General features: G+C 32.2%; 1 protein-coding gene across 1 annotated transcript in view; it reads left to right on the top strand.

Moving 5' to 3' along the window:
- The window catches only part of LOC113402871 (uncharacterized protein), a 108,807-nt gene extending 90,992 nt beyond the window's left edge, over positions 1-17,815 (top strand). The window contains exons 4-12 of the mRNA XM_026643222.2: positions 195-361; positions 1,504-1,587; positions 8,760-8,858; positions 9,312-9,430; positions 12,639-12,794; positions 13,170-13,404; positions 13,517-13,729; positions 15,144-15,396; positions 15,923-17,815. Of these exons, the coding sequence (XP_026499007.1) occupies positions 195-361; positions 1,504-1,587; positions 8,760-8,858; positions 9,312-9,430; positions 12,639-12,794; positions 13,170-13,404; positions 13,517-13,729; positions 15,144-15,396; positions 15,923-17,146 (2,550 nt within the window). The 3' untranslated portion in view covers positions 17,147-17,815. The remainder of the gene's footprint in view (positions 1-194; positions 362-1,503; positions 1,588-8,759; positions 8,859-9,311; positions 9,431-12,638; positions 12,795-13,169; positions 13,405-13,516; positions 13,730-15,143; positions 15,397-15,922) is intronic.
- Positions 17,816-18,861: the final 1,046 nt, after the last annotated feature.

Raw genomic sequence — 18,861 nt, 5'->3', positions numbered from 1 at the left:
TCTCATCTCGTGTGTCGAATGACAATCTGAAAGATGTATACACTGATCCGCATTCGAGCAGCGTGTTGAAGTAAGCTCCAAACCTTCTATTTAAAATCGATGGCATCCCAGCAGTTGGACATTTAAAGGTTGTAATACTTTTTACCTTAGCTATAATATATTACGTTTATAGTAATGATTCTATTTGTTTCCAGATAGTAGACGGAAATGCGAAGACAGATGTTTCAAATAGAAAAGAGCCGGGTCTATTTTGCGGAGAGATAGAACAGCCGCAGACTTTCATATCCGAGACGAATTTCGTGAAGATAGTCTTCCACGCTGATAACTTCACGGATCAAACGTATTTCAGTTTTGATTCGAGGTAATTTAACCATATAAATTACTATCTGAACCTACGACTTTAACTGAGCAAAATTTGTAAAACTTTTTCTAGCACACAAACTGTCACCCCGATTATACCCCTTCCAGGGATGAATTAAAAAAAATATCATATGTCTCCTTTTCCGAGATTCAAACTATCTCGATATTAAATTTCTCCTGAATCAACAGTTTAAGCGTGAAGCGGTAACAGACAGAGTTAATTTCACATATATACCAGAAGTATATCATGAGAAAAACTAATATAACTTGACCCCTACCATTTCTATAACTTCTCAGCTGACGAAATTACAAAGTCATCTATATACTAATAAGTGAAGAGAAAACCCTGCACTCCTTTTGAGCATTTTGCAATATGCTCAAAATAAAATTATGAATGAAATTAATTTACCAATTATATTTTTTAAACAGAATCCATTTCTCTATATTAATTTTATAAAGAAGTAAATTCTGTGTCTTTGTATGTAGGGTATTGTCTCTGGAACAAATGATACAATTCTAAAAAAAAAATCACTGGTGGAGAGATACATTAAGATATCCTGAGTGCTGGGTATAAGTTACATATTATTATTTACCGAACTAACATAATTTTTATCTCACAAGTCTGAGAGAAATACCTTTCAGAATCAAAATCAAAATATTGTTTATCAAAGTAGACTCATAAAAGCACTTTGAATCGTCGTGTTACAGCGTTGATTTAAATGTAAATCTCTTGGTTTTGAAAGTAGATTTTACCGAGAAGAACCGGAAAGAAACTCAGTAGATAATCTTTTCCAACGTTCCAATTACAAAGTAAGAGATAAGAGTATGACAAATTAAATTTGTTTATATCCTGACTAGAAATCGACAAATACTAAATCCACGCCTTATTTATCAGTTTTTTTACATAAACATTAAATTTATCAATCCATATATCTATCTATATATCATCTAAGATATCACCAATTCCAAATTGAGTGCAACCAAAAAATTTCAGCTTTTATTATTGAAGAAACATGCGAAACCGGGGCGGTTCACTAGTCGTATAGTAAAAATACAACGGAATTGCAGCTTAATATTATTTGTTTTATAACTAATATGCATTTATTATAATTTCTAATATATATTTTAATATCCATTTAACAGAGCAGAACAACAGTTTGAAGTGTATCTTAGATACGGCCAACATCCAGAGCTGTATCCTAACAGGCGGGGCGAAGTTGTAGCTGGGTGAGTAAACATGTTTATATTTCGATTCATTATGAATAGAATTGTATAAATGACGTAATCGTAAACATTATGAATAACAAATAATCCATGACCAATATAATTTAGCTGGAAATTGGATATTAAGCTATTTTTGAAATGAATATTGCTACATTTCCGTAGGCACGTAAGCATGTAAGGCTGTTGGTCTGGTACCCAGTTTTGGGTGACATCGGATCAAACATGACGGTAACATTACAGATAAAAGTGTTTGCGTATACATTTTCCTCTCTATGTCTCAGCAACTCTAGCTTAGCCACCGTGGCCGAAAATTGTTAAGATATCAAAGAAAGATTATGTAAATTGCGTCTAATCTCATACCGTCCCTCTCGAACACTATTCCCATCTCAGTTCCGCACGTTATAGGTACGAAATAAAGTTCACGAACATAAAATTTGCATTTCAAGCACGGCTCGTTATTTTTACGTTATTTGTACGCAATACTTTCGGATAATTTTATAATTTGTTATTTACTCAATATCTTTATTAATATCTTTGTGTATTGATGCTAAATATATATATTTTAAGAAAAGAACAAGAACGTAAGGCCCACGACACATGTAACTATATTATAATTCAATTAAAAGATTAATCCACTCTTCATAATTAAAGAACGCCGAAATCTGCACAAAGTTATCCGATTATGTAAAGAATATTATGTAATGTATCCATTTAAAATATTCATTATACTAAATTGAACCAAGAAAAAAAAAATCGATATAAATTAAAATTGTAGTACATTTTGAACATTACATAAAAAATATGATACATTACATTTAATACTCACAATTAAAACAAAAACGCATTAATATAGCAATTTCATTTTGCTAAGTAGTGTAGTTCATTTTGATAAAGGACAATTAAGAATATTGATCTACATATTATTATATAGATATGTTAACAATCAATAAATTTAACATTTTTTTTTAAATACTCAACGTCAACTAAATAAATAATCCAATGTTACTAGTCTGAATTACAAAGTGTAAATCATATTTTTTGCAATAATTAATATTCAAAATTCACCATTTATTTTTGTCCGCTAGTCCATGGTGATCACAAATTATAAAAACACTAAACTCATTTGTGATATAACAAATTTAAACCCGATATCCTCGGGTCGGGTCGAAATCGGGTCCTTGGTGGTAGGGCATTGTGCAAGCCCGTCCGTGTAGGTACCACCCACTCATCAGATATTCTACCGCCAAACAGCAGTACTCAGTATTGTTGTGTTCCGGTTTGAAGGGTGAGTGAGCCATTGTAACTACAGGCACAAGGGACGTAACATTTTAGTACCCAAGGTTGGTGGTGCATTGGTGATGTGAGGAATGGTTAATATTTCTTACAACGCCATTATCTATGGGCGGTGGTGACCACTTACCATCAGGTGGCCCATTTGCTCGTCCGCCTACCGATATCATAAATAAAAAAATGTAAAGTTACCAACGGTTCGGAATGTAGATTATATCACGAAGAACCGGTAAGAAACTCAATAGTTACTCTTTGCCATCATTTTAAATACAAATATTATATTTAAATAACTCAAAATTCAACAAATATTAAATCCTTGCTTTTTTTCATCTATATAATCTTGTAGTGAGTAATATACCTTATGTTAAATCTCGAACGTTCTATTCACAGGGCTCTATCGGCTCTGTTATATAAACAACGATACCTTCTCAGTTCTCTCAACTATACACAAACACAACCTCGCGCCTAACACGAAGCTTGTAAATCATCACAGTGCGCAATTTTAATTCATTATTTTCCAATAATATTGCCGGTTCTAATCCAAATATATTCCAATATTCAAGTTAGATTAGATTACGTTTCTATACCACTATCGCTAAACAATCCGAACGTACTCAGAATATGGATAAAGCAGATATGCCATCTAGCACTTCTGTTTTATAGACCACCTGATGGTACGAAGCAGCGTTGCAGAACTGTCGATAGGTTGACTATCGATAGTTGACCTTGAAAACTATTCAGGATATGGATAGTAACTTTAGATCAATACTTTGGATGGTATCCTCGATACTATCGATAGTATCGTTAAATCTGTAAGCAATACTATTGGTAGCAGCGATACTGTTGATCCTATCGATAAAATCGATAGTTTTGGACTATCGATAGTTTAGGTTAAAAGTATGGTTTTTGCAATACTATCGATAGTATTGCTCATGGGGAGCACATTACACTGGCCCTTTAAGCCGGAACACAACAATACTAGGTATTGCTGATTGGCTGTAGAAAGTCTGATGAGTAGTAACCCACTCGTACCATGCAATCAAGTGTTTGGTAGGTACCTATTCAGACAAGCTTGCACAAAGCCTTATCACCAAGTTTTTTTCTATTTTTATGAATCTGCTATCCCTGATTTTTAATCGACATTTCTTTATTTTATCAAACGAATTTTATTACTAAGTTTTGTTATTTAAATACATGCATGCCACTTCTAAATATTGTTCTATGATCGCTACAATGATAATCGTTGGATGCGATTTGTTTCAAAATGTTCAATGAGTATGCTTTGATGTTCCTGTGCAATTTGTTCGGTAAATAGAACGCAGTCAGCGATGGGTTATGATGCTTACATACACATGTGTAGTTATTTCAATTCTGCTATAATTTTGTGCCTTATCTGTTTATATACGATACGTACCAAACCCAAGATGGTTCATTGAGTTTTTAGTGGGTAGAGGATCTTTGAGAACCGGTATAATTTAAGAAATTGCGAATGTTTGATTCTTTATCTAATTTTTATTCGTAATATTAGAGTGAAAGAATATGGTACACGTGATATATCCACTTGTGCCTTGTTTTTCTTTATTAGACACCCTAACATATGATATTATAAACATATATTAATCGAGAAGTATCAATATCATTTAGTTGTATAACTGCACTAACGGCGTATGCTGTGTCGCTGATTCTTCCAGTTACGGACGTCGAAGGAAGATTCATCAAAAGTTCACAGTTTTATTAGGTTCACTAATCTTAATCTAGATTTTTATAGGTCGTAAAACATTGATATTCTTGATCAAAGTATGTTAGAGTATTAAATATAAATGTTTGAAGGAATATTAAAAAATTATATATTCGAGTTTTTGGTTGAAATATTATCTCTAAATCGATTAACAATTAAAGTGATCTAACCTTTTTACTATATATTCGGCATAATACTGACCATTTATCGGAGAGCACAATGTTTCTAATTATGAATTCCAAAAACGAATCACATTCGAACTTTGACAAGCTCCTAACTCAGTAATCATCTTATAAATCAACCTTCAATTACATAGACCCTAAAACGTCGCTAGAATCATTTTCTGGCCTCCAAATGGCTACCTCTTTGGTCGCTACGTGACCGAAATGGTGAATAAATCGCGCAGAATGGTCTGCGCTAGTTCAGCCTATTATTGCACCCTCTGATTTATGCCATGTAATCAAGTGTTTGAGTGCGGGACAATTGCTGAATGCGGGATCCGTGCGCTCGACGACATTTGTCAGGAAAAGTTATTTTATTTACATTCGCTTTTGCAAATTTCGCAGACCTGAAACAAAAGTTTGGCAAAGGTCCAGATTTAATAAAACTAAAATTTACAATTTACTAATTCTATAAAAGAATCGAGTATTTAGCTTAATATCTAAAAAAAGTTCTGAATTACCCGACTTAATCCATGATACTATAGCGTCTGGAGTGTTGTTGCGAGCGATATTAGGATTTTTATTATGTAGGAGAGTGTTAGTTGCATATTAAATGTTAGTTACCGAACATTCTCCAAGCAGAGTTTTTAATTATTTATAAATAAATTGCACCGCTATAGATAATTGAATACACTAGTATCGCTTGTGGTCGAAAATTGCATAATTATTTTGTAAACGCATATTGTTTTAAAATTAGTGGAGAAGAAAATGCTCTTAACCTCATTCAGAGGGGAAGAGTTCATTGCCCGCGACATAATAATTAATTGCTTCACGACCCAGTAATCCATCTTCTAAGCAGTCTTATCAACTTTATAATGATCACGTTATGACAAGTATCACGTTTCTAAATGCCAAAATTTTTCGGAAGAATTTCGACCAATTTTTTAGCTGTTGTTAGGGCTTTGGATTTTAATTTTATTTGATTTCCTCCTCATTAAAACAAATTACAAATAAAAATACGATTCTTTTCAATTCTCCCATATTAACATACTCGATGAACGAGAAACCTAAACAACTCCGTAATTAGAATTTATAAATCTATACAAGCATCAATAGAGCAAAATTCAGTCAGGTTCAAATCGAGGCAAGGATCACTGAGATTTCATATGCTTCATTTGTATTTATTATTCATATTATCGTGCTCGGTGTTCGGGAAGACGTAGCCCAGAAGCTAAATATATCCTACGTGTACTTTATAAGGTAATATTAATAAAAATGCTTGCAGGGTAAATATTATTTTTCCCGTACTAAGTCAGAACGAGTAGCTACCATTATTAAAGTCTGACGTAATTGTGTTTTATACGTAACTATCAACTCAATCAAATGAACACAAGAATAAAACCAAACACTGTTTTAATAATTTACTAGCACTCGTCCGACGTTGTCCTGCCTGTGTAAGCTCATTTATACCAATTGACGTGGCAATGAGTTGACCGGTGGAGAAATCGCGCAAGGCCATATAGCGGCGAATTACAAAAATGTGTGTCATATAAAACCATTCCCAATTTATATTACAATATATGCCAATTGTAATGATTATCATTCAAACGGTGTCCTAGTATTTAATCTCAGAAGGATCTTCATTTATTTATTTAATACTAAAAAGAGTTTCGATTTGTTTGATAATCTCCAGAACTTATGATTGAATTCTAAAAATGTTTTCACTGGTAGAAATCTGCTTTATTCCTGAGTGCTATTGGGTATAAATTATAACATGTACTTCAGTCGATCTATTACAAATTTTGTCTAACAAGTCAGAATGAAATACCTCCTAAAACAGAATATCTAGAATATATCAACGATTCCCAATTATGTGCAACCAAAAATCATTTACTGGTAATCAATAAATGGGCGATCAGATAACTGGCTGCAATGATCAAATTTTGATCTTTTTTTATAAATTAATTGCACTCGTACGAAGTGGGTCACTAGTATCAATACTAATGTACAGATATAATAATAATGTAAGATATCCTGAGATATCTTTGCCTATTATAATACCAATAATACATCCGTTTTTCCTACCACCTATAATATTGTTACCTTCAAGTCTAGAGTGAATAGGAACCTGCTAGGCAAGCGCGCTCAACCTTAGGCTGTACCATAATTTTCCATCAGGTGTCATAATAAGGTAAAATAAAATTGACAGTTATACAAATAAATACAGAAATATATATGTTGTCTAGACTTCGCTGCGCCAGAGAACAATGTTGCAAATTCGAGCCATCCATCAGACGGCTAGGTTTTATTTTCCATTTATTTCTGTTTATAATGGCATCTATTCTGTTATATTTTACTCTCGGCTGCTGCTATTGACGTGTGATTGCGCGAATGTATCAGGGTTATGGTAAAATAAATCGCAAAGTGTCAGCCTGTGCCAATTCGAGACAATTATATTGAAATGCTGATTTATGTCACGACTTAATGTATTATTTCAAACCAAAATTATCAATATTAATAAAAAATGATATTAGAAACCTCAATATCATTTTAGAAGACCTATCCACTGATACCCCCACGTATGTGTTTGATATATATATACATTTTTATTTCAGTTCTAGGTATGAAGAACCACCAAAATTTACTGTTTTTTCTATTTTTCGGTGAAAATCTTAATGCGGTTCACAGAATACATCTACTTACAAAGTTTCAACTGTATAATTCTTATAGTTTCGGAAATGGTGGCTGTGACATACAGACGGAGATGACGAATCTATAAGGGTTCCCTTTTATGCCTTTTGGCTACGGAACCCTAAAAAGTGAGCTGTCGTGGTATCTTGTTGGAACGAAGTTGCTTTCTCCATATACTGTGTACGAATTAATAGACATAATGATATAATTCAACAATATTTGAGAATAATGAAATGATAAGAAATAAAATAGGTAGTAAAAATAGTGTGAATTAAAACTATAACAGAAAATAAAACCATACATAATAGGTAGAAACAGAAAGGAAACGAAAGAGAGGGAGAGGTAACCTTTTTCCTTTATTCGACGATATCTGACCTTTCACTCTACTGTATGCCAAAAGAACATCGTTCCAATAAATTTTATGTACATCAGTGTACATTTAGTACTTACTAGCTAGCTAGGCATATGTTGCTTCTTAGTTTAAGCACTTGATAGTAGGGGGTCTGTTTCAGCGGATACCTCATCACATGTAGGGACCAACAAGGTCAAGGTCAATGTAACACACATTGACGACGTGAGGGATTTCGGACTATTTTAAAAAAAAAATTACCTATTATCCAATACTAGCGCTAAAAGATTCCCTGTACTCAAATGTCACGGTGACCGATTTAATGGTAAAGATTTTGCAACGCCATCTAGCGGCGAGTTAAAAAATTACTTATAGGAATAAATCTTTCAATAATAATATATCATCCTCCATCTTCCATATGTTTTTTTTATCCACTTTTCTGTTTATCAGACAAATTGTATTAATGATTGTTCTAACAAGCATACCAACATTAATTAATTCATTCATTCATTCTTTCACATTAAGTTAATTAAAAAAAATGACTTAAGAAATGTTGTAATGAAAAAATAAACATTTAATATAAATTGTCGTCCGAAAATTATGCGTAAACAAAATTGTTATATTTATTAAAACACTCTCATAATGATGACCATGATGGCTTAAAATGCTTCCGGGATAAAAATGAGATTAATTTAATAAGGAAAATAATTGTCTTTGGCCTGACCCGAATTTCAATATAAAAAAAAAAATGTATATAATTTCTTTATCACCAGTAATATTTAATTGTCTCTCAGATTTGGTTACGTTATACGAACTACATAATTAAATTAACAAAACATTTTCATTTGTCAAACAAATTTCATTTTAACAATATATGGTTGTTATAAAAGTTGAACAGTGAAGTGGGATTCATTATGAGGGAACTGTTCATCATAACTTTTTATAGGTCGTATTGCGAGAGAGTTTTTCGAGACTGCAGGTTGCAGACTTGCTACGTGCAGTCGGCTGCTTATCCAGGCGTGTACCCGAGAAATTTACATTGCAGGTATAATTTTAAGAAAGTTACTTATAAGAGTGTAAGTTCTATAAATAATCGTAGCATTAAGTCCCGCAATTATAGCGAGTTGTTTTACGTCGTTCATATTTTTATAAAAAAAAAACTTATCGACGAAAAATTTCAACGTTTTTCTTAAGATTATAATTTTTATGCTTCAGACAATAATGACGTGTTATAAAATGACAATAGATAACTGATTAATTAGATTAATAATACCACCACAAGTATATAAATTTTACGATATCAATAACATAAAAATATTTAAGATACACAATAAGGCAAGCTAAGAAACGATCTATTACGATAAATTTATGAGTGGTGCCCAATATACACAATAATATTACATTATAAAACGTTTCTGCAAATTTGTAGTACAGCTTGTAATCATGTTATTTATTGTACATAAACATAACCTCAAATTATATTATGTTTGTTCCCTAGGTATCACTTAAACACGAGGTTGCCCTATATAAAGCTGTACATAGAGAATGAGGAGTTCAACATAGACGGGCAACGCTGCGAGAATATTATGACGTGCCCCATGCGACCAATCACATCAGGTGAGGCTAGAGCATCCTGTATAATTATACAAACATATTCAGAATAATTATGGCTTTGAAACATCAATGCGTAGAAAATAATTGGTAAAACAACATTGTATATTAATGTACACAAAGTGAATGTAAAACAAATAAGTAAATTAAATAGTATAAAGGACTTATACTAATGAGGTATTCAAGCAAATTTACACACACATTAACGTAAATACGTGATACAAAGAACAAACACAAACTTATAACCCCTGTTAGTCGACTGCATACAGTAAGATACTCTTTTATGGAAGTGTATATGATTTCACAACAGGAACCCAGAAAAAGTGTAACCTCTTGTTAGTGAGTTTATGAATGTTTAGCTACCGCCCTGCTTCGCACGGTTAATATAATTTTACCGGGATTTTGTCTCGTGCTATTTTTTAATCATTAAATTATAAATATTTGCACGGAATTAAATTGAAACAATTCGCTCGTATTGTGCCGTGCTGTAAGACATATCGCGCTTTATTTTTCACGTGTTTATATAAAAAATAAAATTTGACAAATAGCACGTGATAGTAAGTGGTCACCACTTCCTATAGATATTAGCGCTGGAAAAAAAATAACCATTCCAAACATCGCCTTTGTCTACAAACCTTGGGAGCTGAGATGTAATGTCCCTTGTGCCTGTTCACTGGTTCTGGCTGGATGTTTGCCAGTAGAATATACGATGAGTGCGTGATACCTGCCCAATGACTTGGTCAAAGCCCTACCACCAAGTCGAAATATCTCATAATATTTGTAAAATTACTTATTCGTAACGTAATGTAAATATTAGTACTATTTTGTTTACGACAAAACGTTTAAAATTTAAATGTTTAATTTTGATAAAGATTTAAACCTTGTTATGTTTTTTTTTCAATGACTTTGTGACAGTTTATGCAAAAAACGTGTCGTTTCATTTTAATCACATTAACAAAAATGATCGCTGAGAGTTTTTGAATGACAGATATATTCTGTTGCTGACTTTCCTTTGACTTGTATATACAAATTTATCATAAAAAAAATGTGTATAATCTTCGTTTCCTCTGAGTCAGCATATTAAGCTATAACTCAAATATTACAAAACATATTAACGCACTACGTAGCGTATGTCTGATATGTGACTATAATCTAAGTAATATGAAAGTCTCATATCAATAAAATTAGTAGTGTTGGCGTGAATCTAGAAAAAACTCTCCTCTTTTAATATCACAATGAGAACCTTGAGAATAAAACGTTGCTGTTTTTATAGAAATAATGGCCTAAAAAAAAAGAATTTCTGTCATCGATTCATTTCACAGCTGTTTTTTATTACAAAAATTTAAACAACGATAAATAAATAATTGATATAAATTAATTTGAATGAGTCCAGACGTTTGGAAACGAATAAGAAATATCCAGAGTAATAATAAGATAGAGAGTAAATAAAAGAACTTAATTTTATATGGACATTACTTAACGCTACTGTTGAACGTATGCGAGAATTAACTACAGTTTTAAAATGTATTGTTTGCCTAACAATATTATATAGTCTTTAAAGATGTCTTTGATAAGCCCAATTAGAACACCTTAATCCTAATCTATGATTTCGAGTTAAAATACAGCTCGTAGTCTGGCAGTGAAAGATAACATCGTTTTAAATTACTACTTTTAAATAAAATTAAATAATTGTATTTTTAATTTAATGACTAAAACAATACCATGACAAAGATTGATTTCAATGGACTAGGGATTTGAGTTAATATCCCATTAATTTAGATATCATCATCCTCCTGCCCTTATCCCTTTCGCTTCCGATATTTAAAGCGCAAATTTTACTTATAACCATATATGATAGCTAACTTTTTCACTCGACAAAATGTTCCATAAAAGTCATAGAAAGTTATATAAAAATAATACTAAGTTTGTGTCAAGTTTGACCACAATGGCCTTATAAATAAAGGACACGATGATATTGTTTGCAATACAAAGAGGAGTCAACATATTGTAGCAAATAAGTGCTGCACTTTCACAACGCAAACTTCAGTCACAAACAAAACTACATTCATAACACAATACAAAAGTTAGAAACATCTGCGAATTGTTTACATACGATGAAGTAATTCACTTAAAGATTATCCAAAATAAACATTCTCTCAATATTTCGTATCTAAATGTTTAGAAAAAATATTTGTTGTGATAAATATAAATTTGGACTTAAAAATTATCCTAGTATAAAAAAATATGTGCGTATAATGTTAGATAGGTAAAATACTGGATGGAAACTGAGGTAAATATCAAAACCGTTAAAAAAAATGTAATCATGAGTTCTTTATTTAAACAAGATTTCGAACAAAATGAAAATACACGTAGTTATATCTTCCTTGCATACTTTAACAATGTAACGAGGGTACAAAAAGTTTTGACAGTTGCCAAGAATGTAATATTGGTTAGAAGTTTTGGAAAAACGTCAGAGATTTAACGTCCATTATTGGATGTCCGTTATTTATGATCATATAAATTACAAGCTCACCTTACCCAAAATAACGACTGAAAACTTTCTGGTAACTAGGTTTTCCTAAGGAACCTAAACGAATATAATATTCTCATATTATCATTTTTAATAAACTTCTTCTAGGAACCATAGGTGATCTTGTTTGATTAATTTTGTTTCTTGGTTAATTTTTATATTATGTTAATTCAATAAAAGTTTTCATATTATGTGTTGATCTATTCGTATGTCTATTTAGATATAATATATTGAAGTCGTAAGCAAACACATTGAAACTTATTCAATAGTTCAAAAAGCAACTTAAAAATAGTCCGAGTTAGTTTTATATACTATACTTTAAACTTTCGCTAGATAATTCAATTTTATATATCACAAATGAAATTGTAATCAAACGTCAGCCATATTAATAAAACCTTCTCCAAAATGCACTGCATCTTCTGACATAAAGCTAGTAAATTGGTTTAGTATGTTTTTACAGTTATTCGAGTCTCTACGATTTTTTTAAATTATATTAACATGATCTAACAGTTTGCTTGTGAATATATATATGTACATAGAATTAAATACTAATCCCATTTTTTTCAATAGAAATAAAATATAAAGTAAATTTATTAAAACTGTTGTACTTTGTATACTTGTATAAAATACAAAAAAACTCTTAATTACTTTTTTGGTAAGCGAGTGTTTCTTTTTTTGTTTTAGGTTCAGAAAATTGTCCTTACGACTACATCAGGATATACGATGGCAAAGACGAATCGGCATCCGTGATCGGAACTTTCTGCGGCATGGGAAAGTTTCCCTACTCCATTATCGGCACGTCCCAGGACCTGTTTGTTGAATTCGTCAGCTCACCTGCAGGTATGAACTGAATGAACAAGTGAATTTAGCAATTTCTTAGCTATTATGACAGATTGCTGTCGATTTTAAGTTTGAACATGAACGATGTGTAATAGTTATCGTTTCATGATAATTATTTGAAAATTTTAACATGGTATCGTAGTAGACAAGACGGATTATTGACCGATTTGTTAACATATCGTCAAAAGTTTTATAGCCTTGATAAGTAGAAATTATTGGCGTAATCAAACGCAGCCACTGTAACTTGTAATATTGCTACAAGTACTTTCAAATATGGCAATGATTGGTCATATGATTTTGGCTCATTGTTAAACCTGCTTTATCTGGTTATTTTATACAATTTTATATCCTAAATATATTCAACTTTTCAATCAGGACCACTATTAAATACGGGATTCCATTTCAACGTTGGAAACTGGCCTGGTCATGTAGAAGCCCCAGGATCCAAAATTGGAAACTGCGACTGGCTACTGACAGCAGAGTCGTTGAAGAAGTCCGGTGATACGGAAGGGATATTTCTTTCTGTTGCGCATTGGTACCCACCGCACACATCATGTACATATCTGATGCAAGGTTTCCCTGGACAAGTTGTGAGACTGTATTTTCCAAGGTAAAAATTAAATCAGACATTGTCACTATCATATCAAACATTTCATAAAAAATATGTAATCATTGTCTAATCACACTAAATACATAAATATTTCCTGTTAAATTTCTCGCAGTTTTCGAATAAACCGGATAGAATCGCCAATATCACCGTGGACTGGTGACTGTGGAGAATCACTTACGCTATACGACGCGCCAAGACCTGATGACGCAAAGATAATCAAGACCTTCTGCGACACTTTTAGCAGGCCAATGGAGAAGCACGACTTTGTGTCTACTGGAAATGCGATGTTTGTGAGATTCGAAAGTAAGACTGGAAGTTATAGTGGGTAAGTATATGAATATTAATCTTAAATATATTATCACTTGCCTTTATCCCATGATATTTGGGTCAGCCCTGTGTTTTATATCACTAGATATAAATGCCATATTTGCGTGCCAAAAATTTGCCTATAAAATGCTTTTCCTGTTCTCTTGATTATATATAACTATGTGACTTATTATGAGGCTAAATTAAGATGGTATTGAAAGATGTGGTTAAAACAAGATATTCGGTTACAACACACATGCGTGGAAATTGTGTGGTTTTATTCTACTCTTTCACTGTCTTTGTAATTTTATCATAGAAATAAATACTGTAACAGTACCATTATGAAATAAAACAAAACTTTTCGACGATCAAACGATAGAAGACCTTATTAATGAATACCAGAACATATTATTTACTTGGACCAGAAATTAGTATGAATATTGCTAATGGAGACGTTTTAAAATCTCTCTATGTATTTTTAATGATTTTTGTTTACATATAAATATATATTTACATTCTTGTTATTATTTTAGGTTTCTAGTGTTCCAAAGTAATTGTCATCCCATATGGCCAGTTAATAGTACATTGATTGCCAATTACTCCTGACGGCCAGTTACAAGCCAAAAGCAATTATTTTAGTTTTTATTAAAATATTATTTTATTGCAACATCAACGCCCATTACATAAAGAAGAGAATATCAGTTAGCCATAAATATAAAGAATTATGACAGTGCTATAATATAACTGAAAATATTATTAAAAAAAAACTATGCAGGTGGCTTAAGTGGCCAATCACTAGTGAGTTTAACCTAGAAACAATTTAATTGCACCACAATAAAGAATTCCGAATGACGGAAGTTTTCCAGATCTAATAGCTTTTCCATTAAAATAAAACCAAGCAATGCTATTTAAATGTAATCATAAACAATAATGTCACATCATTCAACATCGACTGTATTTACTTGGTTAATACTTTCCATAATGGAGCTGCCACATTCACGTGTTCGGCATCGCGTGTCAGTTATAATATTCGTAAAGCTATATTAAGGAAAACCTTAGAAGCCAAGTCGAGAAGGAAACAAAGGCCAATACAATAATAGAACTCGATAACACAATTTCGGTTGTAACGTTATTAGTGGAGAATTTCACATTGATTTGAGAAACAGATGAAAAGGGTGCGAATCAATATATTATTCGCAAATGCTGGTATTACTAGAGAATTAGGTCAGGTACATTTAGATTGAGAAATAACGTTTCATACGTACGTTAGCTGATAGAATATTTAGTACCGTATTTTCTGTTTATCTCGACTATATTTTTAAAGATAATTTCATAGTAACGTTAAAATTAGCATATCGTTTATTTATTTCCATTTCAAATATAATGCAAAATAGAGCATAGATCGAAATTTTAATATTCAGTAATAATTCCAGTTCATCTCTCTACTATTGGGCCCATTATGACTTTTTCAACAACACAAGATTCGGAGAACCGGTACCAGGGACAGCTTGTGATGAAGTGATAGCTTCGTGGAAGCAGAGAGCTGGTAGACTAAGATCTCCTTTGAATACTCTGGTATATAAACAGGCTCCTCCCGGTGAAGATGTCCACTGTTTGTACAGATTTGTTACGGATAAGAGGATTTATGCTAGAGTTATATTAACCATATTGAGTGTCAACTTCAAGGTAATAACTTCTATCATTATATATTATTAATATAGTTAGGTATAATACTTTTGAAAATAAATAGTAACTAAAGTAGAAATACAAAATCTAATTTCAATTTCATATAACACCTCAGGTAACAATTTCCATTTAGTATTCTGTTGTTGTTGGAAATATGAGCGCTTTAAGGGACCACAGGGAACTATTTAATATGCAAATCGAAATAAAAAGTTATAGCTGCATTTTGTCTGCGTACTTTAAACGTTAAATGCAAAACCCAATGTTCCGTTAAATTGCCCATAAACTCTACCTCGAGTAAAATAGTAGATTGTTATAGCCTTAACTTAGTAGGTTTCGCGCATTATAAATGGTAATATTTACGCAACTAGAGACACGCAACGAACTTTAAAGAAATAGTTATTGAATAGAGCCCCGATATAAAATAAACTTTTCTTAAGTGGGTATTGATTCAGCAATAATTAAGATTATCAACCAGTTACAATGCTGTGTGTTGTATTTTAGGCATTAAGACGTTTTTTATTTTCAGGAACATCCGTATACACCTGTATCCTGTCAAAATTGCTATGAAGACAGAGCTGATAAATTGATTATCTGGGAACCGTTTCCTGGTGGCAAAACAATGAATACAACTATGGGTATCACAACTACACCTTTACCATTACATTTAGCAGTACAAAGATCCCTTGGCTCTTGTCTCTGTGCCAAGCATTCAAATACTGTATCTCGAGCAAGACCATATAGAGTGGTTTCATCAGGCGAAACGTTGAATTTACAGCTTATCGTTGATAATGCACACGCAGCTGCTTCTTATTTTAAAAATCCTTCACCACTATTTGAAGCTAGGTACGAGTTTGTTCATGGCCCACTCTGCGGACCACCGGTATTGGCTGCAGCTTTAGAAGGAGAAATAGTTTACCCGCACTTGGAAGCCTTAGGTTACACTGAACCTCCGAAAAGAATACAATGTATTTGGGACTTAGAAATAGAAGAAAAAAGAGATATTTGGCTCCATTTTGATAGTATTAAGTTTGCTTCACGGCATTGCGATGATGGTAATATTCAAATTTACCTACCTGGTCGAATAGAACCATACTTGTCGGTTTGTGGTGAAAATGTATCTTTTGCTCGTGAGCTGCCGCCGTTATCAGCGGTTGAACTTGGCTTTGAATCTTTAGATGATCCCCTAGTTATGGAAAAAGAAAAGACTAGATCAATAAGAATAGTATTTATCGGTAGTGCATCACCCGCTCGTGCGTCTTTCAAAATCGCATGGACTGGTCTATTCCACTTACCCAAAAATTCTGATGGAACATTGATGACTTCACGTTTAACGGAAGGCGGCTCTACTATTTCTGATTCAGGACACGGTTGCGATTTTATTTGCCCAGGTGAAGAAGCACTTTGCATTCCAGCGAGGCTTATATGCAATGGTGTTATTAACTGTCCTAATGTTACTTCTGGAGAAAGAAAGTTTTGGACAGCTGAAGAGAAACGAGCTAGAGAAGCTTATTCTGAACATAGTTTACGTCGTCTTGGTTACTTAGATGCACTTAGTGGAATTCCATTGGGACAAATACATGATGAAGCACCAGAACTTTGTGCAGGGGCAAGAAGTGCAGGAGGTGGGGACTGGTTAGCGCCAGCATTAGGAGCTGGACTGGCGATCGCAATTGGAGTGTGTGCATTAGGTGCCGCTTGGCGCTTATGTTGCCGCAAACGATCTCCAGATGAGGAGTCATTGGATTACTGACACGCGGCACGCGGTGCGCCACATGCACCGCCGACTCTTCATTCGAGGTCTTCGTCTAGAGATCTACATTTAGACTGGAGTCTACATTGACAGACACTTTATTGAGCGCCAGGGCCTTATAATGTTGATTTAAAAAAAAATGATGTTAAGAAAGTCTCAGAACATTGAAATAACACCTAAAATTTCATTTTTTTTTAATTGTAATGTAAATCTATTTTGCTTATTAATACTTTCCGTACTAATTATATCTAAGCATTATTACTATATTTAAAACTGTTTTTGTGAATCTCTCTAATTTTCAAATAATCCTAATGAAATTGAATGTTACTACTAACAAATTATAATAAGAATATTACAAATTAGTAAAACTCAAAATACTAACTGTTCTCTGTATCCAGGTCATTAGATTTTATACGTTTATTAACTGTGAGGATGATGGTTCAAGGCGCTCGCTTATCTGTATATATTATGAATGTATATATTCTTATATAGTTATCCTTAATCCCTATATTTAAAGAAAGCTTCGAATGAATGATCATAGGTTAGTACACGGTGATAATAGTCGTAGTTTTTAAGTAATTATCGAATATGTTTAAGGTAGGTGTAATTCATAGTCCCTCGTCAGTTACCAATTTGATACCCAATTATTTTGATTGAAGAACGCGACAAATTAAATACTAAATATTCTTAAATAATTCAGGAGCTACTATGGTTTATAATATATTAGTACATTACGTGAAATAAATTGAAAAAAAAACGTAAAAAATTTAGTATCATCAAGAAAATATCACATTAACTCTTATTAGAACAAAAAAAAAACAATTAAACGGACTTACTTTTGAAATTAAAAAAAGTTTATGACACCTCAATGTAATAACCGGAGGTGCAGTCATGAGGTTTTGCAAAGTTGCACAATAAAAAGCAGGTGAACTCGTTCACTTCAAAGTAAGCTGAAAGTTACGGGTGGAACGGTTCCGACTTCAAATTGTAAAAGTTTGAGTTACTAGTGAAGAAACTTTCGTCTTGATAATATTTTATTCTTTTATAAATCAAATTGTTGGTATATCGGAGGACATAAAAAATATAGATACGGTGTAAATATTCCTAGACGTATGATACCTAATTAAGTAGCATCAAATCTGTCATTCTCATGATTTACCACTGCCGTTACACGTACTGTTAAAACTTTATCTAGTTTAATTTTAGTATCATATTTTTCTTATATTATAAGAGCTTGATGATTAGATTAGTTGTTTACTATATTTTGTTGAAAAATAAATGACAAATTATTATTAAAAAACCAACTTTTGTCAATATCGTATCATATTTTATATAAACTATCAGTTATATAAATTGAGTGATCGATTTGATATATAAATGACAAATTCTCATTTAATCAAATATCATATATATTTATTAATCATGTTTATTAATATAAAACATTTTCCAATGGAAAGGATAGTGTTTGTAAAATTAACGTATTTTATAAGACTATCGTTTGTCATATATTTTTTGGCAAACATTTGGAAAACACTGAATTTGCAATATTTTTTAATATCAATATAAGTATTTTAATGTTTTGCACTATTAAATATATATCTATTACATAGATTTATATATAAGAACCGCGCTGGAAATGACGAAATAATCAGCACAATGCATTAATACTGTCTGATAACTACTAGAAGAGTCAACTTTCAAATAGTTTTTCTGTT

The sequence above is a fragment of the Vanessa tameamea genome, chromosome 9, assembly GCF_037043105.1.
Source record: "Vanessa tameamea isolate UH-Manoa-2023 chromosome 9, ilVanTame1 primary haplotype, whole genome shotgun sequence".
Lineage (NCBI taxonomy): Eukaryota > Metazoa > Arthropoda > Insecta > Lepidoptera > Nymphalidae > Vanessa > Vanessa tameamea.
Note: the sequence above shows the minus strand (reverse complement) of the source record. Positions and strands in the feature narration are given on the sequence as shown.